The sequence below is a fragment of the Aphelocoma coerulescens genome, unplaced genomic scaffold (genome assembly GCF_041296385.1).
Source record: "Aphelocoma coerulescens isolate FSJ_1873_10779 unplaced genomic scaffold, UR_Acoe_1.0 HiC_scaffold_468, whole genome shotgun sequence".
In the NCBI taxonomy this organism is placed as follows: domain Eukaryota; kingdom Metazoa; phylum Chordata; class Aves; order Passeriformes; family Corvidae; genus Aphelocoma; species Aphelocoma coerulescens.
The window spans coordinates 790-27,529 of record NW_027183813.1 but is presented as its reverse complement, the minus strand read 5'-3'; the positions used below and the strand labels follow the sequence as shown (position 1 = coordinate 27,529).

The following is a 26,740-nucleotide window of genomic DNA, read 5'->3' as shown; positions in this document are numbered from 1 at the left end:
ATTGGGGGGATTTGAGGGGGCACCCAGGGGGATTTTGGGGGAATTTGGGGAGGATTTGAGGGGGATTTGGGGGCACCCAGGGGATTTTGGGGGGATTTGGGGGCACCCAGGGGGATTTTGGGGGGATTTGGGGGCACCCAGGGGGATTTTGGGGGGGTTTTGGGGAGGATTTGGGGGGATTTGGGGGCACCCAGGGGGATTTTGGGGGAATTTGGGGAGGATTTGAGGGGATTTGGGGGCATCCAGGGGGATTTGGGGGTCCCCAGTGGGTCTGGGGGGGTCCGAGAGGGGCTCAGGGACCCCCCAAAAACGGGCTGGGGGCTGCGGGAAACCCCCCCCGGGAGGGGTTTGGGGTTGCGGGGAGGATTTGGGGGGGGGGTTTGAGGGGGGATATGGGGGGGGATGGGGGGATTTGGGGGGATTTGGGGGGCACCCAGGGGGATTTTGGGGGATTTTTGGGGGATTTAGGGGCACCCAGGGGAACTTTGGGGGGATTTTGGGAGGATTTGGGGGGATTTTGGGGGGGTTTGAGGGGATATGGGGGGATTTTGGGGGGATTTTGGGGAGTTGGGGGCACCCAGGGGGATTTTGGGGGGATCTGGGGGGAATTTGGGGGGATTTGAGGGGGATTTGGGGGTACCCAGGGGGATTTTGGGGGGATTTTGGGGGGATTTTGGGAAGATTTTGGGGGATTTAGGGGCACCCAGGGGATTTTGGGGGGATTTGGGGGCACCCAGGGGGATTTTGGGGGAATTTGGGGAGGATTTGGGGGCACCCAGGGGGATTTTGGGGGGATTTGGGGCACCCAGGGGGATTTTGGGGTCCCCAGTGGGACTGGGGGGGTCCGAGAGGGGGCTCAGGGACCCCCAAAAACGGGCTGGGGGCTGCGGGAAACCCCCCCCGGGAGGGGTTGGGGTCGCGGGGAGGATTTGGGGGGGTTTGGGGGGGATATGGGGGGGGGTTGAGGAGGATTTGGGGGCACCCAGGGGGATTTTGGGGGGATTTGGGGGCACCCAGAGGGATTTTGGGGGAATATGGGGGGATTTGGGGCACCCAGGGGATTTTGGGGGATTTTGGGGGATTTTGGGGGGATTTTGGGTGGACTTTGGGGCGCCCAGGGGAATTTTGGGGGGATTTTGGGGGGATTTGGGGGCACCCAGGGGGATTTGGGGGGATTTGGGGGGATTTGAGGGGGATTTGGGGGTACCCAGGAGGATTTTGGGGAGATTTGGGGGAATTTGGGGGCACCCAGGGGAACTTCTGGGGGATTTGGGGGGGATTTGAGGGCACCCAGGGGGATTTTGGGGGGGTTTTGGGGGGATTTGAGGGGGATTTGGGGGCACCCAGGGGGATTTTGGGGGGATTTGGGGGGGATTTGGGGGTCCCCAGTGGCTCTGGGGGGGTCCGAGAGAGGGGCTCAGGGACCCCCAAAAACGGGCTGGGGGCTGCGGGGAAACCCCCCCCGGGAAGGGTTTGGGGTCGCGGGGAGGATTTGGGGGGGGGGTTTGAGGGGGGATTTGGGGGGGGATGGGGGGGATTTGGGGGATTTGGGGGGATTTGGGGGATTTTGGGAGGATTTGGGGGCACCCAGGGGGATTTTGGGGGGATTTTGGGGGATTTAGGGGCACCCAGGGGAACTTTGGGGGATTTTGGGAGGATTTGGGGGGATTTTGGGGGGGGTTTGAGGGGGATATGGGGGGATTTTGGGGGGATTTTGGGGATTTGGGGGTACCCAGGGGGATTTTGGGGGATTTTGGGGATTTGGGGGTACCCAGGGGGATTTTGGGGGGATCTGGGGGAATTTGGGGGGATTTGGGGGGGATTTGGGGGCACCCAGGGGGATTTTGGGGGGATTTGGGGGGGATTTGAGGGCACCCAGGGGGATCTGGGGGGATTTAGGGGCACCCAGAAGGGATTTTGGGGGAATTTGGGGAGGATTTGGGGGGATTTGGGGGCACCCAGGGGATTTTTGGGGGAATTTGGGGGGATTGGGGGCACCCAGGGGAATTTTGGGGGGATTTGGGGGCACCCAGGGGAATTTTGGGGGGATTTGGGGGGAATTTGGGGGCACCCAGGGGGATTTTGGGGGGATTTTGGGGGAATTTGGGGGCACCCAGGGGGATTTTGGGGGGATTTTGGGGGAATTTGGGGCATCCAGGGGGATTTGGGGGATTTGGGGGGGATTTGGGGGTCGCCGGTGGCTCTGGGGGGGTCAAAGGGGGCTCAGGAACCCCCAAAAACGGGCTGGGGGGGGGCTGGGGATAACAGGAGGGTTTTGGGGGGTCCCGGGTGGTTTTGGGGGGTTTTTGGGGGGTCCCGGGTGGTTTTGGGGGTCCCGGGGGAATTTTAGGGGAACCCAAGGATGACAGGGAGGTTTTAGGGGGTCCCTGGGGGGTCCCGGGCAGTTTTTGGGGGGTCCCGGGCGGTTTGGGGGGTCCAGAGGGATTTTTGGGGATCCCAAGGATGACGGGGATGTTTTGGGGTGGTCCCGGGGGGGTTTTGGGGGGTCCCGGGGGATTTTTGGGGGGTCCCGAGGGATGTTGGGAGGGTTTTGGGGGGTCCCGGGGGTTTTAGGGGATCCCAAAGATGACGGGGAGGTTTTGGGGGGTCCCGGGGGATTTTTGGGGGTCCCGAGGGATTTTAGGGGATCCCGAGGATGACGGGGAGGTTTTGGGGGGTCCCGGGCGGTTTTTGGGGGATCCCGAAGATGACGAGGAGGTTTTTGGGGGGTCCCCGGGGAGGTTTTTGGGGGGTCCCGGGGGTTTTAGGGGGTCCCGAAGATGCCGGGGATGTTTTTGGGGGTCCCCGGGGAGGTTTTGGGGGGGTTTTTGGGGGGTCCCGGGCAGTTTAGGGGGTCCCGGGGGAATTTTAGGGGATCCCAAGGATGACGGAGAGGTTTTGGGGGGTCCCGGGGGTTTTTGGGGGATCCCGAAGATGACGGGGAGGTTTTTGGGGTCCCCCGGAGAGGTTTTGGGGGATCCCGGGGGGAGTTTGGGGGGTTTTTGGGGGGTCCCAAGGATGACGGAGAGGTTTTGGGGGGGTTTGGGGGTTTTAGGGGGTCCCGAACATGACGAGGAGGTTTTTGGGGGTCCCCCGGGGAGGTTTTGGGGGGGTTTGGGGGTTTTAGGGGGTCCCGAAGATGACGAGGAGGTTTTTGGGGGGTCCCCGGGGAGGTTTTGGGGGGGTTTTGGGGGTCCCGAAGATGACGGAGAGGTTTTGGGGGGTTTGGGGGTTTTAGGGGGGTCCCGAAGACGCCGGGGATGTTTTTGGGGGTCCCCGGGGAGGTTTTGGGGGGGTTTTTGGGGGGTCCCGGGCAGTTTAGGGGGTCCCAGGGGAATTTTAGGGGATCCCAAGGATGATGGAGAGGTTTTGGGGGGTCCCGGGGGTTTTTGGGGGGTCCGAAGATGACGGAGAGGTTTTGGGGGGTTTGGGGGTTTTAGGGAGTCCCGAAGATGCCGGGGATGTTTTTGGGGTCCCCGGGGAGGTTTTGGGGGGGTTTTTGGGGGGTCCCGAAGATGACGGGGAGGTTTTGGGGGGTTTGGGGGTTTTAGGGGGTCCCGAAGACGCCGGGGATGTTTTTGGGGGTCCCCGGGGAGGTTTTTTGGGGGGGTTTTTGGGGGGTGCCCACCTCGTTGATGAAGGCGCGCAGGTGGCGGAAGTCGCTGGGGCTATCGAAGAGTCCGTGCACGATGACCACGGGCCGGAACGGGACCCCCGCGACCCCCGCGACCCCCGGGACCCCCCCCAAAATCAGCAGCGGCAGCACAAGGAGGGGGAGGGGCAGCAGAGCCCCCCCCGAGCCCTCCCCCCGCGCCGCTCGGACCGCGCCGGGAGCATCTGAGGGGACACGGGGGGGGAGGGGGAGGGGAGGGGAGGGGTCAGCGCGACCCCCGCCCCACCCCCACACTGCCCCAAAGACCCCCCCCCCCCCCACCCCCTCTTCCCCCTCCCCCCCCCCGGGGTCGTGTTTACCCTCCCGGCTCCCCTCCCCCCACTCCGACGTCACTTCCGGCTCCGGTGACCCCTCCCCGCTTCAAACCCCTCCCCCACCCCGTGTTGGATTGGGCCCCTCCCCTCCCCCCCCCCCTTTTATCTATCGCGATAATGGGGGAGGGGCGGTGCCGGCTGGGCTGTGGGGGAGGGGCTGGGGGCGGGGAATCCCCTCTCGCCCCTCCCCCCCACCCCAATTTGGAAATGGGGGCGGGGCGCGGCTTCCCCCCCCTCCCCCCCCACCAGCACGCCCCCGAGGGGGGAGGGGCCGCTCGGGGGTGGGGGGGAGGGGCAGCCATGGGGCGCTCGCTGTGGGGCTGGGGGCGCCGGAAACCCCCCCCGGCCGCGGACCCCCCCGAGGTGAGGCCGGGACCCTTTTGGGGGGTGGTCCCGGGGTGGGGGAGGGGCTGGGGGAACCCTCGGGGGGGGGGGGGAGGGGCGGCGCTCGTGCGGGGCCGCACGTCCGCGCGCGGGGGGGGGAGGGGCCGGGGGGGACACGTGGAGGGGGGGGGTTGTTTGGGGGGGGGGGGTCCTGTTAATTGGGGAGGGTCTCGTTAATTGGGGAGGGGTCCCGTTAATTGGGGAGGGGGTCCCGTTAATTGGGGAGGGGTCGCGAGTGATTTGGGGGGGTTCCGTTAATTGGGGAGGGGTCCCGTTAATTGGGGAGGGGTCCCCTTAATTGGGGAGGGGTCGCGAGTGATTTGGGGGGGTTCCGTTAATTGGGGAGGGTCCCGTTGATTGGGGAGGGTCCCGTTGATTGGGAAGGGGTCCCCTTAATTGGGGAGGGGGTCGCGAGTGATTGGGGGGGGTTCCTGTTAATTGGGGAGGGGTCGCGAGTGATTGGGGGGGGTTCCGTTAATTGGGGAGGGTCCCGTTAATTGGGGAGGGTCCCCTTAATTGGGGAGGGGTCGCGAGTGATTTGGGGGGATCTCGTTAATTGGGGAGGGGTCCCGATTGATTGGGGGGTTCCCGTTAATTGAGGAGGGTCCCGTTAATTGGGGAGGTTCGCGAGTGATTGGGGGGGTCAGCGTTAATTGGGGAGGGGTCCCGTTAATTGAGGAGTGGTCGCGAGTGATTGGGGAGGGGTCGCGAGTGATTTGGGGGGGTCAGCGTTAATTGGGGAGGGGTCCCGTTAATTGGGGAGGGGTCCCCTTAATTGGGGAGGGGTCGCGAGTGATTTGGGGGGGTTCCGTTAATTGGGGAGGGGTCCCGTTGATTGGGGAGGGTCCCGTTGATTGGGAAGGGGTCCCCTTAATTGGGGAGGGGTCGCGAGTGATTTGGGGGGGTTCCCGTTAATTGGGGAGGGGTCCCGTTAATTGGGGAGGGTCCCGTTAATTGGGGAGGGGTCGCGAGTGATTTTGGGGGGGTTCCGTTAATTGGGGAGGGGTCGCGAGTGATTGGGGGGGACCGCGTTAATTGGGGAGGGTCCCGTTGATTGGGGAGGGGTCGCGAGTGATTGGGGGGGTCAGCGTTAATTGGGGAGGGGTCCCCGTTAATTGAGGAGTGGGTCGCGAGTGATTGGGGAGGGGTCGCGAGTGATTTGGGGGGGTTCCCGTTAATTGGGGAGGGGTCGTGAGTGATTTTGGGGGTTTCGCGTTAATTGGGGAGGGGGTCCCGTTTAATTGGGGGAGGGGGTCGCGACTGATTTGGGGGGGTCAGCGTTAATTGGGGAGGGTCCCGTTAATTGGGGAGGGTCCCGTTAATTGGGGAGGGGTCGCGAGTGATTTGGGGAGGGTTCCGTTAATTGGGGAGGGGTCGCGAGTGATTTTGGGGGTTCCCGTTAATTGGGGAAGGTCCCGTTAATTGGGGAGGGGTCCCGATTGATTGGGGCGGTTCCGTTAATTGGGGAGGGGTCGCGAGTGATTTTGGGGATTCCGTTAATTGGGGAGGGGTCCCGATTGATTGGGGCGGTTCCGTTAATTGGGGAGGGGTCCCGTTAATTGGGGAGGGGTCGCGAGTGATTTGGGGGGTTCCCGTTAATTGGGGAGGGGTCCCGTTAATTGGGGAGGGTCCCGTTAATTGCGGGGAGGGGTCCCGTTAATTGCCGGTGTCCCGTTAATTGGGGTGGGGTCCCGATAATTTAGGGGGGGTCCTGTTAATTGCTGGTATCCCGTTAATTACGGGGGCTGCCGTTAATTGTGGGGGGTCCCGTTAATTACGGGGAGGGGGTTCCATTAATTGTTGGTATCCAGTTAATTAGGGGGGGGTCCCATTAATTGTTGGTACGCCGTTAATTACGGGGCAGTCCCATTAATTGTGGAGGGGGGGGGGTCCCATTAATTACCGGTATCCTGTTAATTGCAGGGGTCTCCCATTAATTGCCGATATCCCGTTAATTGCCGGTATCCCGTTAATTACAGGGATTTTCCATTAATTGCCAGTATCCCCTTAATTGTCGGTACCCTGTTAATTACGGGGGGCTCCCGTTAATTGCGGAGGGGGGTCCTGTTAATTGCCTGTATCCCGTTAATTGGTGGGCTGCCGTTAATTGTGGGGGGTCCCGTTAATTGCGGAGGGATTCCCATTAATTGCCGGTCTCCCATTAATTGGTGGTATCCCGTTAATTGGTGGTATCCCGTTAATTACGGGGGGCTCCCGTTAATTGTGGAGGGGGGTGGTCCTGTTAATTGCCGGGATCCCGTTAATTACAGGGGATTCCCGTTAATTGGCAGTATCCCGTTAATTATAGGGAACTCTTGTTAATTGCGGAGAGATTCCCGTTAATTGCTGGTATCCCGTTAATTACGGGGGCTCCCGTTAATTGGCGGTATCCCGTTAATTGCCGGCGTCCCGTTAATTACGGGGGATTCCCGTTAACTGCTTGTATCCTGTTAATTAACGGGGAATTCCCCTTAATTGCGGAGGGGCTCCCATTAATTGCCGGTATCCTGTTAATTACAGGGGACTCCCGTTAATTGTGGAGGGGGGTGGTCCCGTTAATTGCCGGTATCCCGTTAATTACGGGGGGCTCCCGTCAATTGCGGGGGGGGGCTCCCCTTAATTGCCAGTGTCCCGTTAATTGCCGGTATCCCGTTAATTACGGGGGGCGTCCCATTAATTGCCGGTATCCCATTAATTGCTGGTATCTCGTTAATTGCCGGCGTCCCGTTAATTGCCGGCGTCCCGTTAATTATGTGGGGGCTCCCATTAATTGCCGGTATCCCATTAATTGCCGGTGTCTCGTTAATTGCCGGTGTCCCCGTTAATTATCGGGGGGGGTCCCATGAATTGCTGGTATCCCGTTAATTGCCGGTGTCCCGTTAATTACCGGGGGGGGAGGGGGGGTCCCCATTAATTGCCCGTATCCCGTTAATTGCCGGTATCCCGTTAATTATCGGGGGGGGGTCCCACTAATTGCTGCTATCCCGTTAATTGCCAGTGTCCCATTAATTGCCGGGTATCCCGTTAATTCCCGGTGTCCCGTTAATTATCGGGGGGGGGGGGTCCCACTAATTGCTGCTATCCGTTAATTGCCAGTGTCCCATTAATTGCCGGTATCCCGTTAATTCCCGGTGTCCCGTTAATTATCGGGGGGGGGGGGGTCCCACTAATTGCTGCTATCCCGTTAATTGCCGGTGTCTCGTTAATTGCCGGCATCCCGTTAATTGCCGGTATCCCATTAATTATCGGGGAGGGGGGGTCCCACTAATTGCTGCTATCCCGTTAATTGCCGGTGTCCCGTTATTGCCCGTGTCCCGTTAATTATCGGGGGGCGGGGGGGGGGGTCCCATTAATTGCCGGTATCCCGTTAATTGCCGGCATCCCGTTAATTGCCGGCATCCCCTTAATTATCGGGGGAGGGTCCCATTAATTGCTGCTATCCCGTTAATTGCCGGTGTCCCATTAATTGCCGGTATCCCGTTAATTGCCGGCATCCCGTTAATTGCCGGCATCCCGTTAATTATCGGGGGGGGGGTCCATTAATTGCTGCTATCCGTTAATTGCCGGTGTCTCGTTAATTGCCGGCATCCCGTTAATTGCCGGTATCCCGTTAATTACGGGGGGCTCCCATTAATTACCGGTGTCCCGTTAATTGCCGGTATCCCGTTAATTGCCGGCATCTCGTTAATTATGGGGGGCTCCCATTAATTACCGGTATCCCATTAATTACCGGTGTCCCGTTAATTGCCGGTATCCCGTTAATTACCGGCATCCCGTTAATTATGGGGGGCTCCCATTAATTACAAGCATCCCATTAATTACCAACATCCCCTTAATTACAGCAAACTCCCCTTAATTACGGGGGGGGGGGGGGGTTGATCCCGTTAATTCCCGGGGGTCTCTCCCCTCTCCCCCCCCTCACTCCTCCCCTCCCCCACCGCAGGGGGTGCCCGGGGGGGGGCCGCCCCCCCCTGCCCGCTCTGGGGGCGACCTTGGGGCGGCTCCTGGTGGCCCTGGAGGCCCTGGTGGCCCCCCCGGACCGGGACCGGACCCGGCGGCTCGTGCGCGATTTTGGGGGCGCCGGGGGGGGCGGGGGCCGCGGCTGCAGGAGCGGCTGCGCAGGGCCCCCCCCGCCCCCCCCCGGCTGCCGGTGCGTGACCCCCCCCCCCCCCCGTGGGGGGGACCCCCGGAATTGGGGAGGGGAGTGGGGGGGGAAATGGGGGAGGGGGCGGGAATTGGGGAGGGGAGGGGGGGATGGAAAATGGGGGAGGGGAGGGGGGGAATGGGGGAGGGGGCGGGAATTGGGGGGGATGGAATGGGGGGAGGGGAGCCCGAAATTGGGGGAGGGGGATGGAATTGGGGGGGGATGGAATTGGGGGGAGGGGAGCCCGAAATTGGGGGAGGGGGATGGAATTGGGGGAGGGGGGCTGGAATTGGGGAGGGGGCTGGAATTGGGGGAGGGGGATGGAATTGGGGGAGGGGGATGGAAATGGGGGAGGGGGATGGAAATGGGGGAGGGGAGGGGGGGGAATGGGGGAGGGGGCGGGAATTGGGGAGGGGGGGATGGAATTGGGGAGGGGGGATGGAATTGGGGGAGGGGAGCCCGAAATTGGGGGGAGGGGGATGGAATTGGGGGAGGGGGCTGGAATTGGGGAGGGGGGATGGAAATGGGGAGGGGAGCCCAAAATTGGGGGAGGGGGATGGAAATGGGGGAGGGGGGGAATTGGGGGGCGGGGAGCCCGAAATTGGGGGAGGGGGATGGAATTGGGGGAGGGGGCTGGAATTGGGGAGGGGGCTGGAATTGGGGGAGGGGGATGGAATTGGGGGAGGGGGATGGAAATGGGGGAGGGGGATGGAAATGGGGGGAGGGGAGCCCGAAATTGGGAGGGGGCGGGAATTGGGGAGGGGGGGATGGAATTGGGGAGGGGGATGGAAATGGGGGGAGGGGAGGGGGGGAATGGGGGAGGGGGTGGGAATTGGGGAGGGGGGATGGAAATTGGGGGGAGGGGAGCCCAAAATTGGGGGGAGGGGGATGGAATTGGGGGAGGGGGGAGCCCGAAATTGGGGGGAGGGGGATGAAAATGGGGGGGCTGGAATTGGGGAGGGGGGGATGGAATTGGGGGAGGGGAGCCCGAAATTGGGGGGAGGGGCTGTAAATGGGGGGGGCGAAATTGGGGGGTCCCGGGGGGGGTTGGGGGGTCCCGGGAGGGTTTCGGGTTTTTGGGGTCTCACACTGGGGGGTCCCGGGGGATTTTGGGGGTCCCGGGGGGGTTTTGGGGGTCCCGGGGGGTTTTGGGGTCTCACTCTGGGGGTTTTGGGGGTCCCGGGGGGTTTTGGGGGGTCCCGGGGGATTTTGGGGGTCCCGGGGGGTTTTAGGGGGTCCCGGGGGTTTTGGGGTCCCGGGGGGTTTTGGGGTCTCACTCTGGGGGTTTTGGGGGGTTTTGGGGGGATTTTGGGGGGTCCCGGGGGGTTTTGGGGGGGTTTTGGGGGGTCCCGGGGGGGTTTTGGGGGGTCCCGGGGGTTTTGGGGTCTCACTCTGGGGGTTTTTGGGGGGTCAGGAGTGGCCGTGGGGCTCCAGCGAGCGGCTGCCGCTGCCCGTCCACACCAGCGCCGGACTGGTGCTGCCCCCGGCTGGACTGGGAGGACTGGAGGGGGCAGCTCTGGTGAGGGGGGGGGACTGGGAGGGACTGGGAGGGAACTGGGGGGTACTGGAGGGGATTGGGGGGGAGCTGGGGGGCACTGGGAGGGGATTGGGAGGGAACTGGGAGGGACTGGGGGGGATTGGGGGGCACTGGGAGGGAACTGGGAGGGACTGGGAGGGACTGGGGGGGATTGGGGGGCACTGGGAGGGGATTGGGGGGCACTGGGAGGGACTGGGAGGGACTGGGGGGACTGGGAGAGGACTGGGAGGGACTGGGAGGGAACTGGAGGGGATTGGGAGGGACTGGGAGGGAACTGGGATGGACTGGGAGGGCACTGGTGTGTTACTGGTCTGTCACTGGTTTGCCATTGGTGTTCTTGGTCCTTTACTGGTCCCTTACTGGTGTCACTGGTCCCGTACTGGTCCCTTACTGGTCCCTCACTGGTGTCACTGGTCCTTTACTGGTCCTTTACTGGTGTCACTGGTTCTTTACTGGGCCCTCACTGGTGTCACTGGTCCCTTACTGGGCCTTTACTGGTCCCTTACTGGTGTCACTGGTCCCTTACTGGTCCCGTACTGGTGTCACTGCTCCCGTACTGGTCCCTTACTGGTGTCACTGGTCCCTCACTGGTGTCACTGCTCCCGTACTGGTCCCTTACTGGTGTCACTGGTCCCTTTACTGGTGTCACTGGTGTTACTGGTCCCTTACTGGTGTTACTGGTGTCCCTAGTCCGTTACTGCTCCCATACTGGTCCCTCACTGGTGTTACTGGTCCCGTACTGGTGTTACTGGTGTTACTGGTCCCGTACTGGTCCCGTACTGGTGTTACTGGTGTTACTGGTCCCGTACTGGTCCCGTACCGGTCCCGTACTGGTGTTACTGGTCCCGTACTGGTCCCGTACTGGTCCCGTACTGGTGTTACTGGTGTCCCTGGTCCCGTACTGGTCCCTTACTGGTCCCTTACTGGTCCCGTACTGGTCCCGTACTGGTGTTACTGGTGTCCCTGGTCCCGTACTGGTCCTGTACTGGTCCCGTACTGGTGTTACTGGTCCCGTACTGGTGTTACTGGTGTTACTGGTGGTTACTGGGTCCCATACTGGTGTTACTGGTCCCGTACTGGTGTTACTGGTGTCCCTGGTCCCTGTACTTGGTCCTGTACCGGTCCCGTACTGGTGTTACTGGTCCCGTACTGGTGTCACTGGTGTTACTGGTCCTGTACTGGTGTTACTGGTCCCTTACTGGTCCCATACTGGTGTTACTGGTCCCGTACCGGTCCTGTACTGGTGTTACTGGTCCCATACTGGTGTTACTGGTCCCGTACTGGTGTTACTGGTCCCGTACCGGTCCCATACTGGTGTTACTGGTGTTACTGGTGTTACTGGTCCCATACTGGTGTTACTGGTCCATACTGGTGTTACTGGTGCAGGTTCGCCGCCCGCCTGCTCTCGGGGGGTCCTGGACTATCGGGAGCAGCTGCTCAGGTGCCAACGGGGGGGGGGAGGGGGGGGTTGGGGTTTTTGGGGGGTTTTTTGGTTTTTTTGGGGGGGGGGGGGTTTGGGATTTTTTGGGGTTTTTTTGGGGGTTTTTTTTTTGATTTTTTGGGGTTTTTTTGGGTTTTTTTGGGGGGTTTTTTGGGGTTTTGTTTGGGGTTTTTTTGGTTTTTTTTGGGTTTTTTGGGGGGGTTTTTTGGGTTTTTTGGGGTTTTTTGGGGGGGGGTTTTGGGATTTTTTGGGGTTTTTTTGGGTTTTTTTTTGGTTTTTTTGGGTTTTTTTGTGTTTTTTTTGGGTTTTTTGGGGGGGTTTTTTGGGGTTTTCCTGTGGGGTTTTTTTTTTTGTTTTTTGGGGGGGTTTTTTGGGTTTTTTTTGGGGGTTTTTGGGGGTTTTGTTTGGGGTTTTTTTTGGGTTTTTTTGGGTTTTTTGGTTGTTTTTTGGTTTTTTTTTTTTTGGTTTTTTTGGGGTTTTTGTGGGGGTTTTTGGGTTTTTTTGGGGGGGGTTTTGCGGTGGGGTTTTTTTGGTTTTTTTTTGTTTGTTTTTTTGGGTTTTTTTGGGGTGTCCTGGGTGGGTTTTTCTTTGTTTTTTGGGTTTTTTTTTTGGTTTTTTTGGGGGGCTTTTGGTTTTTTTTTTGTTTTTTGGGTTTTTTGGGGGTTTTGGGGGTTTATTTTTTTGTTTTCTTTTGGGTTTTTTTGGGGTGTCCTGGGTGGGTTTTTTTTGGTTTTTTGGGTTGTCCTGGGTGGGTTTTTTTGGGGATTTTTGGGTTTTTTTGGGGGTGTCCTGGGGGGAGTTTTTTTGGGATTTTGGGGTTTTTTTTGGGGTGTCCTGGGTGGGTTTTTTTGGGGTGTCTTGGGGGAGTTTTTTTTGGTTTTTTTGGGGTGTCCTGGGTGGGTTTTTTGGGGTGGCCTGGGGTTTTTTTTTTGGGTGTCCCAGATCGGTTTTTTTTGGGGTTTTTTTTGGGTGTCCTGGGGGGCTGGTTTTGGGATTTTTGGGGTTTTTTTTGGGGTGTCCTGGGTGGGTTTTTTGGGGTGTCCTGGGGATTTTTTTTGGGTGTCCCAGATCGGTTTTTGGGGGTTTTTTTGGGTGTCCTGGGGGGATTTTTTTGGGATTTTTGGGGTTTTTTTGGGGTGTCCTGGGGTTTTTTTTGGGTGTCCCAGATCGGGTTTTTTGGGTTTTTTTTGGGTGCCCCAGATCGGTTTTTTGGGGGTTTTTTTGGGTGTCCTGGGGGGGGGGGTTTGGGATTTTTGGTTTTTTTTTGGAGTGTCCTGGGTGGGTTTTTTGGGGTGTCCCAGATCGGGGTTTTTGGGTTTTTTTTGGGTGTCCCAGATCGGCTTTTTGGGGTTTTTTTGGGTGTCCTGGGGGGGTTTTTTTGGGGATTTTTGGGGGTTTTTTGGGGTGTCCTGGGGGGAGTTCTTTTGGGATTTTTGGGGTTATTTTGGGGTGTCCTGGGGGTTTTTTTTGGGTGTCCCAGATCGGCTTTTTTGGGGTTTTTTTTGGGTGTCCTGGGGGGGGGGGTTTTTTGGGATTTTTGGGTTTTTTTTGGGGTGTCCTGGGTGGGTTTTTTGGGGTGTCCTGGGGGTTTTTTTTGGGTGTCCCAGATTGGGTTTTTTGGTTTTTTTTTGGGTGTCCTCGATCGGTTTTTTGGGGTTTTTTTTGGGGTGTCCTGGGGGGGGTTTTTTGGGATTTTTGGGGTTTTTTTTGAGGTGTCCCAGATCGGTTTTTTTGGGGTGTCCTGGGGGTTTTTTTTGGGTGTCCCAGATTGGGTTTTTTTGGGTTTTTTTTTGGGTTTTTTTTTTGGGTGTCCTGGGGGGGTGGTTTTGGGATTTTTGGTTTTTTTTTTGGGGGTTGTCCTGGGTGGGTTTTTTGGGGTTTTTTTTTGGGTGTCCTGGGGGGGTTTTTTGGGTTTTTTGGGTTTTTTTTGGGGTGTCCTGGGGGTTTTTTTTTTGGGTGTCCCCGATCGGTTTTTTAGATTTTTTTTTTGGGTGTCCTGGGGGGGTTTTTTGGGTTTTTTTGGCGTTTTTTTGGGGTGTCCTGGGGGTTTTTTTTGGGTGTCCCAGATCGGGTTTTTTGGGGTTTTTTTTGGTGTCCCAGATCGGTTTTTTGGGGTGTCCTGGGGTTTTTTTGGGGTGTCCTGGGGGGAGTTTTTTTTGGGGTTTTTTTTTGGGGTTATTTTGGGGTGTCCTGGGCTTTTTTTTGGGTGTCCCCGATCGGGGTTTTTTTTTGGTTTTTTTTTGGGGTGTCCTCGATGCTTTCTTTGGGATTTTTTTTTTTTGGGGGGGGGGGGAGGTGTTTCATCCCCGGGGCGTTTTTTTTGGGGTGACCCTGACCCTGTGCCCCCCCCCCGGACAGGCGGGACCCCCCCGAGCCGTGGGTGCAGGCGGTTTTTGGGGGGTGCCGGGTGCCGGGACCCCGGCGGGACGAGGTCCTGAGGGTCCCCCCGGGGGCGCAGCCCCCCCCCTTCGTCACCGTCAGCGTCAACGGGCAGGTGCGGGGGGAGGGGCTGGGGGGGTCCTGGGGGGGTTCAGGGTCCTGGGTGGGGTTTGGGGGGGTCCTGGGGGGTGCTGGGGGCGTTTGGGGGGGATCCTGGGGGGTGCTGGGGGGGTCTGGGGGGTGCTGGGGGGTGCTGGGGGGTCCTGGGGGGGTTCGGGGGGGGTTAGGGGGGGTCCTGGGGGGGATTCTGGGGGTCCTGGGAGGGTCTGGGGGGGTCCTGGGGGCGTTTGGGGGGGGTTCGGGGGGGCCTGGGTTGGTCCTGGGGGGGTTCAGGGTCCTGGGTGGGGTTTTGGGGGGGGTCCTGGGAGGGTCCTGGGGGCGTTTGGGGGGGATCCTGGGGGTCCTGGGGGGGTCCTGGGGGGGTCTGGGGGGAATCCTGGGGGTTCTGGGGGTCCTGGGAGGGTCCTGGGGGGGGTCTGAGGGGTGCTGGGGGGGTGCTGGGGGGTCCTGGGGGGTTTTGGGGGTGTTAGAGGGGTCCTGGGGGGTCTGAGGGGGTCCTGGGGGGCGTTTGGGGGGGGTTCTGGGGGGTCCTGGGTTGGTCCTGGGGGGGTTCAGGGGGGATTCTGGGGGGGTTTGGGGGGGATTCTGGGGGTCCCTGGGGGGGTTTTGGGGGTGTTCGGGGGGTCCTGGGGGGATTCTGAGGGTCCGGGGGGGTTCTGGGGGGGTCCTGGGGGGGTTCAGAGGGGATTCTGGGGGTCCTGGGGGAGTCCTGGGGGGTGCTGGGGGGATTGATTCTGGGGGTCGGTGGGGGGTTCTGGGGGGGTCCTGGGGGGGTTTTTGGGGGTGTTCGGGGGGTCCTGGGGGCGTTTGGGGGGGGTTCGGGGGGGCCTGGGTTGGTCCTGGGGGGGTCCGGGGGGGTGCTGGGGGCGTTTGGGGGGGATCCTGGGGGGTGCTGAGGGGGTCTGGGGGGTGCTGGGGGGGTGCTGGGGGGTCCTGGGGGGGTTCTGGGGGGTCTAGGGGGGTTTTGGGGGTGTTAGGGGGGTCCTGGGGGGTCTGGGGGGGTCCTGGGGGCGTTTGGGGGGGGGTTCGGGGGGGCCTGGGTTGGTCCTGGGGGGGTTCAGGGGGGATTCTGGGGGGGTTTGGGGGGAATTCTGGGGGTCCTGGGGGGGTTTTGGGGGGTGTTCGGGGGGTCCTGGGGGGATTCTGAGGGTCCGGGGGGGTTCTGGGGGGGTCCTGGGGGGGTTCAGAGGGGATTCTGGGGGTCCTGGGGGGGTTCCTGGGGGGTGCTGGGGGGATTCTGGGGGTTGCTGGGGGGGTTTTGGGGGTGTTAGGGGGGTCCTGGGGGGGTCCTGGGTGAGTCCAGGGGGTCCTGGGCCTGGGGGTCCTGGAGGGGTCTGGGGGGGTCTGGGGGGTCTTGGGGGCGTTTTGGGGGGGATCCTTGGGGGGCCTGGGGGGTGCTGGGGGGGTTCAGGGGGGATTCTGGGGGTCCTGGGGGCATTTGGGGGGAATTATGAGGGTCCTGGGGGGGTCTGGGGGGGTTCAGGGGGTCCTGGGGGGGGGTTTTGGGGGGGTCCTGGGGGTTTTGGGGGTCCAGGGGGGTTCGAGGGGTCCTGGGAGGGTCCTGGGGGGGTCCTGGGGGCGTTTGGGGGGGATCCTGGGGGTTCTGGGGGTCCTGGGGGGGTCCTGGGGGGGTCTGGGGGGTGCTGGGGGGGTTCAGGGTCCTGGGTGGGGTTTGGGGGGAATTCTGGGGGTCCTGGGTGAGTCCAGGGGATCCTGGGGGGTTCTGGGGGGGATTCTGGGGGTCCGGGGGGGGTCCTGGGTGGGTCCTGGGGGGGATTCTGGGGGGTCCTGGGTGAGTCCAGGGGATCCTGGGGGGTTCTGGGGGGGATTCTGGGGGTCCGGGGGGGGTCCTGGGGGGGTCCTGGTGGGGTCCTGGGGGTCCTGGGGGCGTTTGGGGGGAATTCTGGGGGTTTTGGGGGTCCTGGGAGGGTCCTGGGGGGGTCTGAGGGGTGCTGGGGGGGTCCTGGGGGCGTTAGGGGGGGGTTCGGGGGGCCCTGGGTTGGTCCTGGGGGGGTTCAGGGGGGATTCTGGGGGGTGCTGGGGGGGTTTGGGGGGTGTTTGGGGGGGTCCTGGGGGGATTCTGGGGGAATGTTGGGGGTCCTGGGAGGGTCGGGGGGGGTCTAGGGGGGTTCAGGGGGGATTCTGGGGGTCCTGGGGGGGTTCTGGGGGGGTCTGGGGGGTGCTGGGGGGGTTCCTGGGGGCGTTTGGGGGGGATTCTGGGGGGTCCCGGGGGGTCCTGGGAGGGTCCCGGGGGAATTTGGGGGGACCCCGGGGGGGTTCTTGGGGTGCCCTGGATTAGTCTGGGTGGGGGAGGGGTGGTCTCGGGTTTCTTTGGGGGAGGGGGCGTTTCAACCCCAATTCCGGGGGGGGGGGGGGGGGAGGGGTTTCACCCCCCAAATTTGGGGGCGGTTCGAGGTTATTTTGGGGTGGGGGTCCCTGCGTTCATTTCCGGGGGGTTTCGAGCCCAATTTGGGGGGGGCGGGGGGGGGGGCGGATCTGGGTTATTTTTGGGGGGGGGGGAGGGGGAGGGGGGGGTCTCATCCCCAATTTTTCTCTCTCTCTCCCCCCTCCCCCCCTCCCCCCAAATTCCAGTTCTTCCTGATGGGGGTCGCCGCCCCCTCGGGCCGCCCCCTGCCCCCCCCCGCCCTGCTGGCGGCCCTGGGGGGGCTCCGGGCGCGCGCGGGGGGGGGAGGGGCCCGCGCCCACCCCCCCGTGGGGCTCCTGACGGGGCAGCACCGGCAGGACTGGGGGAGGGTCCACGGACACATGATGAGGGGTGAGGGGGGTGGGGGGCTGGGGAGGGGATTTGGGGGGGATTTGGGGGGGTCTGGAGGGATTTAGAGGGGTCTGGGGGGGATTTGGGGGGGTTTGGGGCAGATTTGGGGGGGGTCTGGGGGGGATTCGGGGAGGATTTGGGGGGGGTCTGGGGGGATTTGGGGGGGATTTGGGGGGGTCTGGGGTGGTTTTGGGGGGTCTGGGGGAGATTTTGGGGGGTCTGGGGGGGATTCGGGGGGGATCTAGGGGGAGCTGGGGGGGATTTTGGGGGGATTTGGGGGATCTGGGGGAGGTTCGGGGGGATTGGGGGGGATTTGGGGGGGATTTGGGGGGATTTGGGGGGGGATTTGGGGGATCTGGGGGAGGTTCAGGGGGATTGGGGGGGATTTGGGGGGTCTAGGGGTGGTTTGGGGGGTCTGGGGGAGATTTTGGGGGGTCTGGGGGGGATTCGGGGGGATTTGGGGGGATTTGGGGGGGATTTAGAGGGGTCTGGGGGGGATTCAGGGGGGATTTGGGGGGTCCTGGGGGTATTTGGGGGGGGACTGGGGGGATTTAGAGGGGTCTGGGGGGGCTGGGGAGGGGATTTGGGGGGGTCTGGGGGGGATTTAGAGGGGCCTGGGGGAGATTTGGGGGGGTCTGGTAGGGATTTTGGGGGGTCCGGGGGGGATTTGGGGAGGATTTGGGGGGGGTCTGGGGTGGTCTGGGGGGATTTAGGGGGGATTTGGGGGGGGTCTGGGGTGGTTTTGGGGGGTCTGGGGGGGATTCGGGGGGGATTTGGGGGGAGCTGGGGGGGGATTTTGGGGGGATTTGGGGGATCTGGGGGAGGTTCGGGGGGATTGGGGGGGATTTGGGGGGGATTTGGGGGGGTCTGGGGTGGTTTGGGGGGGTCTGGGGGAGATTTTGGGGGGTCGGGGGGGATTCGGGGGGGATTTGGGGGGAGCTGGGGGGGGATTTGGGGGATCTGGGGGAGGTTCAGGGGGATTGGGGGGGATTTGGGGGGTCTAGGGGTGGTTTGGGGGGTCTGGGGGAGATTTTGGGGGGTCTGGGGGGGATTCGGGGGGATTTGGGGGGATTTGGGGGGGATTTAGAGGGGTCTGGGGGGGATTCAGGGGGGATTTGGGGGGTCCTGGGGGTATTTGGGGGGGGACTGGGGGGATTTAGAGGGGTCTGGGGGGGCTGGGGAGGGGATTTGGGGGGGTCTGGGGGGGATTTAGAGGGGCCTGGGGGAGATTTGGGGGGGTCTGGTAGGGATTTTGGGGGGTCCGGGGGGGATTTGGGGAGGATTTGGGGGGGGTCTGGGGTGGTCTGGGGGGATTTAGGGGGGATTTGGGGGGGGTCTGGGGTGGTTTTGGGGGGTCTGGGGGGGATTCGGGGGGGATTTGGGGGGAGCTGGGGGGGGATTTTGGGGGGATTTGGGGGATCTGGGGGAGGTTCGGGGGGATTGGGGGGGATTTGGGGGGGATTTGGGGGGGTCTGGGGTGGTTTGGGGGGGTCTGGGGGAGATTTTGGGGGGTCGGGGGGGATTCGGGGGGGATTTGGGGGGAGCTGGGGGGGGATTTTGGGGGGATTTGGGGGATCTGGGGGAGGTTCGGGGGGATTGGGGGGGATTTGGGGGGGTCTGGGGATTTAGAGGGGTCTAGGGGTGATTTGGGGGGTCTGGGGGAGGTTTGAGGCATCTGGGGGGGATTTGGGGGGGTCTGGGGGGGTTTGGGGGAAATTTGGGGGGGATTTGGGGGGTCTGGGGGTGGTTCAGGGGGTCTGGGGTGGTTTTGGGGGGGATTTGGGGGGATCTGGGGGGGATTTGGGGGGGATTTGGGGGGGTCTAGGGGTGGTTTGGGGGGTCTGGGGGAGATTTTGGGGGGTCTGGGGGGATTCAGGGGGGATTTGGGGGGTTCTGGGGGTATTTGGGGGGAGGCTGGGGGGATTTAGAGGGGTCTGGGGGGGCTGGGGAGGGGATTTGGGGGGGTCTGGGGGGGATTTAGAGGGGCCTGGGGGAGATTTGGGGGGGCCTGGGAGGGGTTTTGGGGGGGGTCTGGGGGAAATTTGGGGGGGATTTGGGGGGTCTGGGGGCGGTTCAGGGGGTCTGGGGTGGTTTTGGGGGGGATTTGGGGGAATTCCGGGGGGGATTTAGAGGGGTCGGGGGGGATTTGGGGGGGATTTGGGGGGGTCTGGGGGGGCTGGGGAGGGGATTTGGGGGGGTCTGGGGGGGATTTAGAGGGGCCTGGGGGAGATTTGGGGGGGTCTGGGAGGGATTTTGGGGGGTCCGGGGGGGATTCGGGGAGGATTTGGGGGGGGTCTGGGGTGGTCTGGGGGGATTTAGGGGGGATTTGGGGGGGTCTGGGGTGGTTTTGGGGGGTCTCGGGGAGATTTTGGGGGGTCTGGGGGGGATTCGGGGGGGATTTGGGGGGAGCTGGGGGGGGATTTTGGGGGGATTTGGGGGATCTGGGGGAGGTTCGGGGGGATTGGGGGGGATTTGGGGGGGATTTGGGGGGGTCTGGGGTGGTTTGGGGGGTCTGGCGGAGATTTTGGGGGGTCTGGGGGGGATTCGTGGTGGTTTTGGGGGGGATTTGGGGGGGTCTGGGGGTTTTTGGGGGGGATTTGGGGGGATTCGGGGGAGATTTAGAGGGGTCTGGGGGAGGTTTGGGGGGGATTTGGGGGGAGCTGGGGGGGATTTAGGGGGGTCTGGTGTGGTTTGGGGGGCCGGGGGGAATTTGTGGGGGGATTTGGGCGTGGCCTCACCTGGGCGGGGCAGTGGGCGTGGCCACACCTGAATAATGCAGTGGGCGTGGCCACACCTGGGTGGGGGCGGTGGGCGTGGCCACACCTGGGCGGGGCGGTGGGCGTGGCCTCACCTGTGTGAGTCAGTGGGCGTGGCCACACCTGGGCGGGGCGGTGGGCGTGGCCTCACCTGTGTGAGTCAGTGGGCGTGGCCACACCTGGGCGGGGCAGTGGGCGTGGCCACACCTGGGCGGGGCAGTGGGCGTGGCCACACCTGTGTGAGTCAGTGGGCGTGGCCACACCTGTGTGAGTCAGTGGGCGTGGCCACACCTGTGTGAGTCAGTGGGCGTGGCCACACCTGGGCGGGGCAGTGGGCGTGGCCACACCTGTGTGAGTCAGTGGGCGTGGCCACACCTGGGCGGGGCAGTGGGCGTGGCCACACCTGTGTGAGTCAGTGGGCGTGGCCACACCTGTGTGGGGGCAGTGGGCGTGGCCTCACCTGGGCGCACAGTGGGCGATGCCACACCTGTGTGAGTCAGTGGGCGTGGCCACACCTGGGCGGCCGTAGGGCGTGTCCCCCCAAGCCCCGCCCCCTGCCCCGCCCCCCCCCCAGACCGGCTGAGCCGCGCCTCCCTGGGCCGGATCCAGAGGAGCCTCCTGGTGCTGAGCCTGGACTCACCTGTGCTGGCCCCGCCCGGCGGGCGCGGCCCCGAGGGCGTGGCCGCCCAGGTGCTGCACGGGGGCGGGGCCGGCGCCAACAGCGCCAACCGCTGGTGGGACAAAACGCTGCAGGTGGGCGGGGCCTCGGAGGGGGCGGGGCTTCCATGGGGCGGGGGTCACACCTGGGGGTGGGGTCAGACCTGGGGGGGCGGGGTCACACCTGGGGGCGGGGCCTCGGAGGGGGCGGGGCTTGCATGGGGCGGGGTCACACCTGGGGGTGGGGTCAGACCTGGGGGGGCGGGGTCACACCTGGGGGCGGGGCTTCCATGGGGCGGGGTCAGAGCTGGGGGTGGAGTCACACCTGGGGGTGGGGCTTCAATGGGGGTGGGGTCACACCTGGGGGCGGGGCCTCGGAGGGGGCGGGGCTTCCATGGGGCGGGGTCACACCTGGGGGTGGGGTCAGACCTGGGGGGTGGGGTCAGACCTGGGGGGTGGGGTCACACCTGGGGGTGGGGCTTCAATGGGGGTGGGGTCACACCTGGGGGCGGGGTCAGAGCTGGGGGCGGGGTCAGACCTGGGGCGGGGTCACACCTGGGGGCGGGGCTTCAATGGGGGTGGGCTTCCATGGGGCGGGGTCACACCTGGGGCTGGGGTCACACCTGGGGGGGCGGGGTCACACCTGGGGGCGGGGCCTCGGAGGGGGCGGGGCTTCGATGCGGGTGGGATCACACCTGGGGGGCGTGGTCACACCTGAGGGTAGGGGCACACCTGGGGGCGTGGTTACATCTGGGTGGGCGTGGCCTCACCTGGGGCGGGGCTACACCTGTGGGCGTGGTCTCACCTGTGGGGCGTGGTTACACCTGGGGGGCGTGGTCTCACCTGGGGGTGTGGTTGCACCTGGGGGGCGTGGCCAGGTGGGCACTGCCCAGGTTGAGCCCTGCCCAGGTGAGGCGTGCCCAGGTGAGGCGTGCCCAGGTGAGCGGTGCCCAGGTGGGTGGGGCCAGGTGGTTGCTGCCCAGGTGAGCCCCACCCAGGTGAGCGGTGCCCAGGTGAGCGGTGCCCAGATGAGCCCCGCCCAGGTGAGCCCCGCCCAGGCATGCCACACCCAGGTGAGCCCCGCTCAGGTGAGCCCTACCCAGCTGAGCCCCGCCCAGCTGAGCCCCGCCCAGGTGAGCCCCGCCCAGGTGAGCCCCGCCCAGGTGAGCCCCGCCCAGGTGAGTGGTGCCCAGGCGGGCGGGGCCGGGTGGTCGCTGCCCAGGTGAGCCCCACCCAGCTGAGCCCCGCCCAGCTGAGCCCCGCCCAGGCACGCCCTGCCCAGGTGAGCCCCGCCCAGGTGATCTCACCTGCCGTGCCCCCCCCAGCTGGTGGTCGGCCAGGATGGCACCTGCGGGGCTCTCTACGACCCGGCCGTCACCGACGGCGCCGTGGTGGCCGAGCTGCTCGACCACGCCCTGGAGCACAGGTAAGGGGGGGGGGCGGAGGGGTGGTGTGGTGGGCGCGGCCCAGGTGAGCTCACCTGCGCTCAGGTGTGTCCCCTCCCCCGCCCCGCAGCCGCCGCCTCGGCCCCGCCCCCCCGGCCGCTGCCCCGCCCCTCCCCCCGCCCCAGCGGCTGCGCTTCAGCCTCGGCCCCGAGGTCGCACCTGAGCTGGAGAGAGCCAAGCGCCACCTGGACAGGTGAGGGGGGGTGGGGGGGGGGGTGGGGGAGGGGCCGGGGGTGGGGGAGGGGCCGCCGTGACGCCCTCTGCCCCCTCCCCCACCCCCCCAGCCTGGCGGCCGACGTGGACGTTCACTGCCTGGAGCACGAGGGCTTCGGCGCGGCCGCGGGGCTGCGGCCCGAGGCGCTGGTCCAGGTGGCCCTGCAGGTGGCCTTCTACAGGTGAGGGGGGGGGAGGGGAGCTGGGGGGAGCTGGGGGGCATCTGGGCACACCCAGGGCTCACCTGGGCACACCTGGGGCAGACCTGGGCACACCTGGACACACCTGGGTACACCTGGACACACCGGGGGGCACCTGGGACACACCTGGGGGCATCTGGGGCACACCCAGGGCTCACCTGGGCACACCCAGGATACACCTGGGCACACCCGGGGCTCACCTGGGCACACCTGGACACGCCGGGGGGCACCTGGGACACACCTGGGGGCATCTGGGGCACACCCAGGGCTCACCTGGGCACACCCAGGATGCACCTGGGGGCATCTGGGGCACACCTGGGCACACCTGGGCACACCTGGGTACACCTGGGGGCATCTGGGGCACACCTGGGCACACCTGGGTACACCTGGGGGCATCTGGGGCACACCTGGGCACACCTGGGGCACACCGGGGGGCACCTGGGGCAGACCTGGGCACACCTGGGGCACACCCAGGGCTCACCTGGGCACACCTGGGGCAGACCTGGGCAGACCTGGGGCACACCCAGGGCTCACCTGGGCACACCTGGGGCAGACCTGGGCAGACCTGGGCACACCTGGGGCACACCTGGGGCACACCGGGGGGCACCTGGGGCAGACCTGGGCAGACCTGGGGCACACCCAGGGCTCACCTGGGCAGACCTGGGCAGACCTGGGCAGACCTGGGCACACCTGGGGCACACCTAGGGGCACCTGAGATCAAGAGGTGCGCCCAGGTGGGACCCAGGTGAGCCCGGGTGCGCCAAGGTGGGACCCAGGTCTGCCCAGGTGTGCCCAGGGATGGGGGATGCACCTGAGCCTAGGTGCCCCCAAGTGTGCCCTGGTGGCCCAGGTGTGCCCAGGTGTGCCCCAGGTGCCCCAGGTGTGCCCAGGTGTGCCCCAGTTGCACCCAGGTGTGCCCAGGTGAGCCCTGGGTGTGCCCAGGTGTGCCCCAGGTGTGCCCACGTGAGACCCAGGTGTGCCCAGGTGGGACCCAGGTGGGACCCAGGTGAGCCCAGGTGTGCCCAGGTGTGCCCAGGTGCCCCCAGCTGTGCCCAGGTGAGCCCTGGGTGCGCCCAGGTGTGCCCCAGTTGCACCCAGGTGTGCCCAGGTGAGCCCTGGGTGTGCCCAGGTATATCCTGGATGTGGCCAGGTGTGCCCCAGGTGTGCCCAGGTGGGCCCTTGGTGTGCCCAGGTATATCCTGGGTGTATCCTGGGTGTGCCCTGGTGTGCCCAGGTGCGCCCAGGTGTGCCCAGGTGTATCCTGGGTGTGCCCAGGTGTGCCCAGGTGCACCCAGGTGTGCCCAGGTGTATCCTGGGTGTGGCCCAGGTGTGCCCCAGATGCCCCCAGGTGTGCCCCAGGTGTGCCCCAGGTGCGCCCCAGGCGTGCCCGGGCATGGGGGACGCCCCTGAGCCCAGGTGAGCTCACCTGTGCCCCCCGCAGGGCCCACGGCTCCCTCTGTGCCACCTGCGAGCCGCTGTCGCTGCGCCGGGTCCTACCTGGCTGCACCGACCTGCTGCGCCCACCTGGGCCGCCCTGCCTGGCACTGGCCCGCGCCCTCGACGACCCCGACGCGCAGGTGAGGGCGGGGTGGGGGGCGGGCGGGGCCCAGGTGTGCCCAGGTGCCCCCAGGTGCCCCCAGGTGTCCCCAGATCCCCCAGGTGCCCCCAGATGCCCCCAGGTGCGCCCAGGTGCCCCCAGGTGTGCCCAGGTGTGCCCCCAGGTGTGCCCAGATGCGCCCCAGGTGTGCCCCAGATACCCCAGATGCCCTCAGGAGCCCCCAGGTGCCCCCAGGTGGGACCCAGATACCCCCAGATGTGCCCCAGGTGTGCCCCAGGTGTGACCCAGGTGCCCGCAGGTGCCCCCCAGGTGTGCCCAGGTGTGCCCCAGGTGCCCCCAGGTGTGCCCCAGGTGCCCGCAGATGCCCCCAGGTGTGACCCAGGGCTGCCTAGGTGTGCCAATGTGGGACCCAAGTGCCCCCAGGTGCCCCCAGGTGTGACCCAGGTGCCCCCAGATACCCCCAGATGCCCTCAGGTGCCCCCAGGGTGTGCCCCAGGTGCCCCCAGGTACCCCCAGGTGCCCCCAGGTGTGCCCCAGATGCCCCCAGGTGTGCCCAGGTGCCCCCAGATACCCCCAGCTGCCCCCAGCTGTGACCCCAGGTACCCCCAGATACCCCCAGATGCCCCCAGGTGCCCCCAGGTACCTCCAGGTGTGTCCCAGATGCCCCCAGGTGCCCCCAGATGCCCAGGTGTGTGCCCAGGTGTGCCCCAGGTGTGCCCAGGTGTGCCCAGGTGTGACCCAGGTGTGCCCCCAGCCCGAGCTGCTGCTGGCGCTGCTGCGCGAGGCCGTGGAGGCGCAGGACAGCCGGACGGAGGAGGTGAGGGGGAGGGGCCAGGTGGGGGGGGGAGCGGGGCGGGGGCGTGCCCAGGGGTGTGCCCAGCTGTGCCCAGGTGTGTGCCCAGGTGTGCCCAGGGGTGGCTCTGGGGGTGTGTGTGTGGCTCTGGGTGTGCCCAGGTGTGCCCAGGTGTGCCCAGGAGTGTGCCCAGGTGTGTGCCCAGGTGTGTAGGTGTGGCTCTGGGTGTGCCCAGGAGTGTGCCCAGGTGTGTACCCAGGGGTGTGGGTGTGGCTCTGGGTGTGCCCAGGAGTGTGCCCAGGTGTGCCCAGGTGTGCCCAGGGGTGTGCCCAGGTGTGTACCCAGGGGTGTGGGTGTGGCTCTGGGTGTGCCCAGGTGTGGCCAGGTGTGCCCAGGGGTGTGCCCAGGGGTGTGCCCAGGGGTGTGCCCAGGTGTGCCCAGGGGTGTGCCCAGGGGTGTGCCCAGGGGTGTGCCCAGGTGAGCCAAGGTGTGTTCCCAGGTGTGTAGGTGTGGCTCTGGGTGTGCCCAGGTGTGTGCCCAGGTGTGCCCAGGGGTGGCTCTGGGGGTGTGTGTGGCTCTGGGTGTGCCCAGGTGTGCCCAGGTGTGCGCCCACGTGTGCCCACATGTGTGCACAGGAGTGTGCCCAGGTGTGCCCAAAGGTGTGGGTGTGGCTCTGGGTGGGCCCAGGTGTGCCCAGGTGTGTGCCCAGGGGTGTGCCCAGGTGTGCCCAGGTGTGCGCCCAGGTGTGTACCCAGGTGTGTAGGTGTGGCTCTGGGTGTGCCCAGGGGTGTGCCCAGGTGTGTGCCCAGGGGTGTGCCCAGGTGTGCCCAGGTGTGCGCCCAGGTGTGTTCCCAGGTGAGCCAAGGTGTGTGCCCAGGTGTGTAGGTGTGGCTCTGGGTGTGCCCAGGTGTGCCCAAGTGTGTGCCCAGGGGTGTGCCCAGGTGTGCCCAGGTGTGTACCTAGGTGTGTGCCCAGGTGTGCCCAGGTGTGCCCAGGTGTGCCCCCAGGTGTGCCCAGGTGTGTGCCCAGGTACACCCAGATGGGCCAGGTGTGTGGGCCTGGCTCTGGCTGTGCCCAGGTGCACCCAGGTGCGTGCCCAGGTGTGTGGGCGTGGCCGGCTGCACCAGGTGTGGGATCACCTGGGCGCACACCTGGGTACACACCTGAGTACACACCTGGGCGCACCTGGGCGCATCTGGGCACACCCCTGGGCACACACCTGAGCACACCTGGGCGCACCTGGGCACACACCTGGGCGCACCTGGGCACACACCTGGGCGCACCTGGGCACACCTGGGCACACACCTGGGCACACACCTGGGCGCACCTGGGCGCACACCTGGGCACACACCTGGGCACACCTGGGTACACCCCAGGGCACACACCTGAGTACACACCTGGGCACACACCCGGGCACACACCTGGGCACACACCTGAGTACACACCGGGCACACACCTGGGCACACACCTGAGTACACACCTGGGCACACACCTGGGCACACACCCGGGCACACCTGGGCACACACCTGGGTACACTCCTGGGCACACACCTGGGCACACACCTGAGTACACACCTGGGCACACACCTGGGCACACACCCGGGCACACCTGGGCACACACCTGGGTACACTCCTGGGCACACACCTGGGCACACACCCTGAGTACACACCTGGGCACACACCTGGGCACACACCCGGGCACACCTGGGCACACACCTGGGTACACTCCTGGGCACACACCTGGGCACACACCTGGGCACAACCTGGGCACACCCCTGAGCACACACCTGGGCACACACCTGGGCACACAGGTGACCCCTGCCCGTCCCGTGCCCAGGTGCTGTCCGGGCGGGGGCCCCGAGCGCCACCTGCAGCGCCTGCGCCAGGCGGCCCTGGCGGCCGGGGAGCCGCTCCCCGAAATCTTCCTGGACCCCGCCTACGCCGAGGCCACGCACTTCCGGCTCTGCACCCTGCAGGTGACCCCGAAACGCCGCCCCGGGACCCCCAAATCCCCCCAAAATCCCACAGACCCCCCAAGTCACCCCCCAAAATCCCACAGACCCCCCAAATCACCCCGAAATCCACAGACCCCCCCAAATCACTCCCTAAATCCCACAGACCCCCCAAATCCCCCCGAAATCCCACAGACCCCCCAAATCACCCCGAAATCCCACAGACCCCCCCAAATCACCCCCTAAATCCCACAGACCCCCCCCGGACCCCCCAAATGACCCCTAAACCCCCTCAAAATCCCTCTAAATCCTGCCAAATCCCCCAAATCCCCCCCAAAAATCCTCCCCTAAATCCCCCTGGACCCCCCAAATCCCCCCCCTAAATCCCCCCAAATCCCC

General features: G+C 64.7%; 2 protein-coding genes across 2 annotated transcripts in view; both read left to right on the top strand.

Annotated features, from left to right (window-relative positions):
• Positions 1 to 3,841, top strand: part of LOC138101785 (lysosomal thioesterase PPT2-like) — a gene marked incomplete at its 5' end in the record, with an annotated part of 12,511 nt that extends 8,670 nt beyond the window's left edge. Inside the window, one exon of the mRNA XM_068999570.1 lies at positions 3,642 to 3,841. Within this exon, the coding sequence (XP_068855671.1) occupies positions 3,642 to 3,841 (200 nt within the window). The remainder of the gene's footprint in view (positions 1 to 3,641) is intronic.
• Positions 3,842 to 4,287: 446 nt separating this feature from the next.
• Positions 4,288 to 26,365, top strand: LOC138101784 (carnitine O-acetyltransferase-like; the record flags this gene model as incomplete). Its single annotated transcript, XM_068999569.1, is given in 16 exon segments — positions 4,288 to 4,350; positions 7,468 to 7,484; positions 8,315 to 8,453; positions 8,456 to 8,521; positions 9,980 to 10,034; positions 11,439 to 11,493; positions 13,852 to 13,987; positions 16,585 to 16,768; positions 20,099 to 20,277; positions 21,507 to 21,607; positions 21,697 to 21,819; positions 21,911 to 22,021; positions 23,481 to 23,616; positions 24,352 to 24,414; positions 26,227 to 26,241; positions 26,243 to 26,365. Coding segments are annotated over 16 exon segments (1,566 nt in total), but the record flags the coding sequence as incomplete, so codon positions are not given.
• Positions 26,366 to 26,740: the final 375 nt, after the last annotated feature.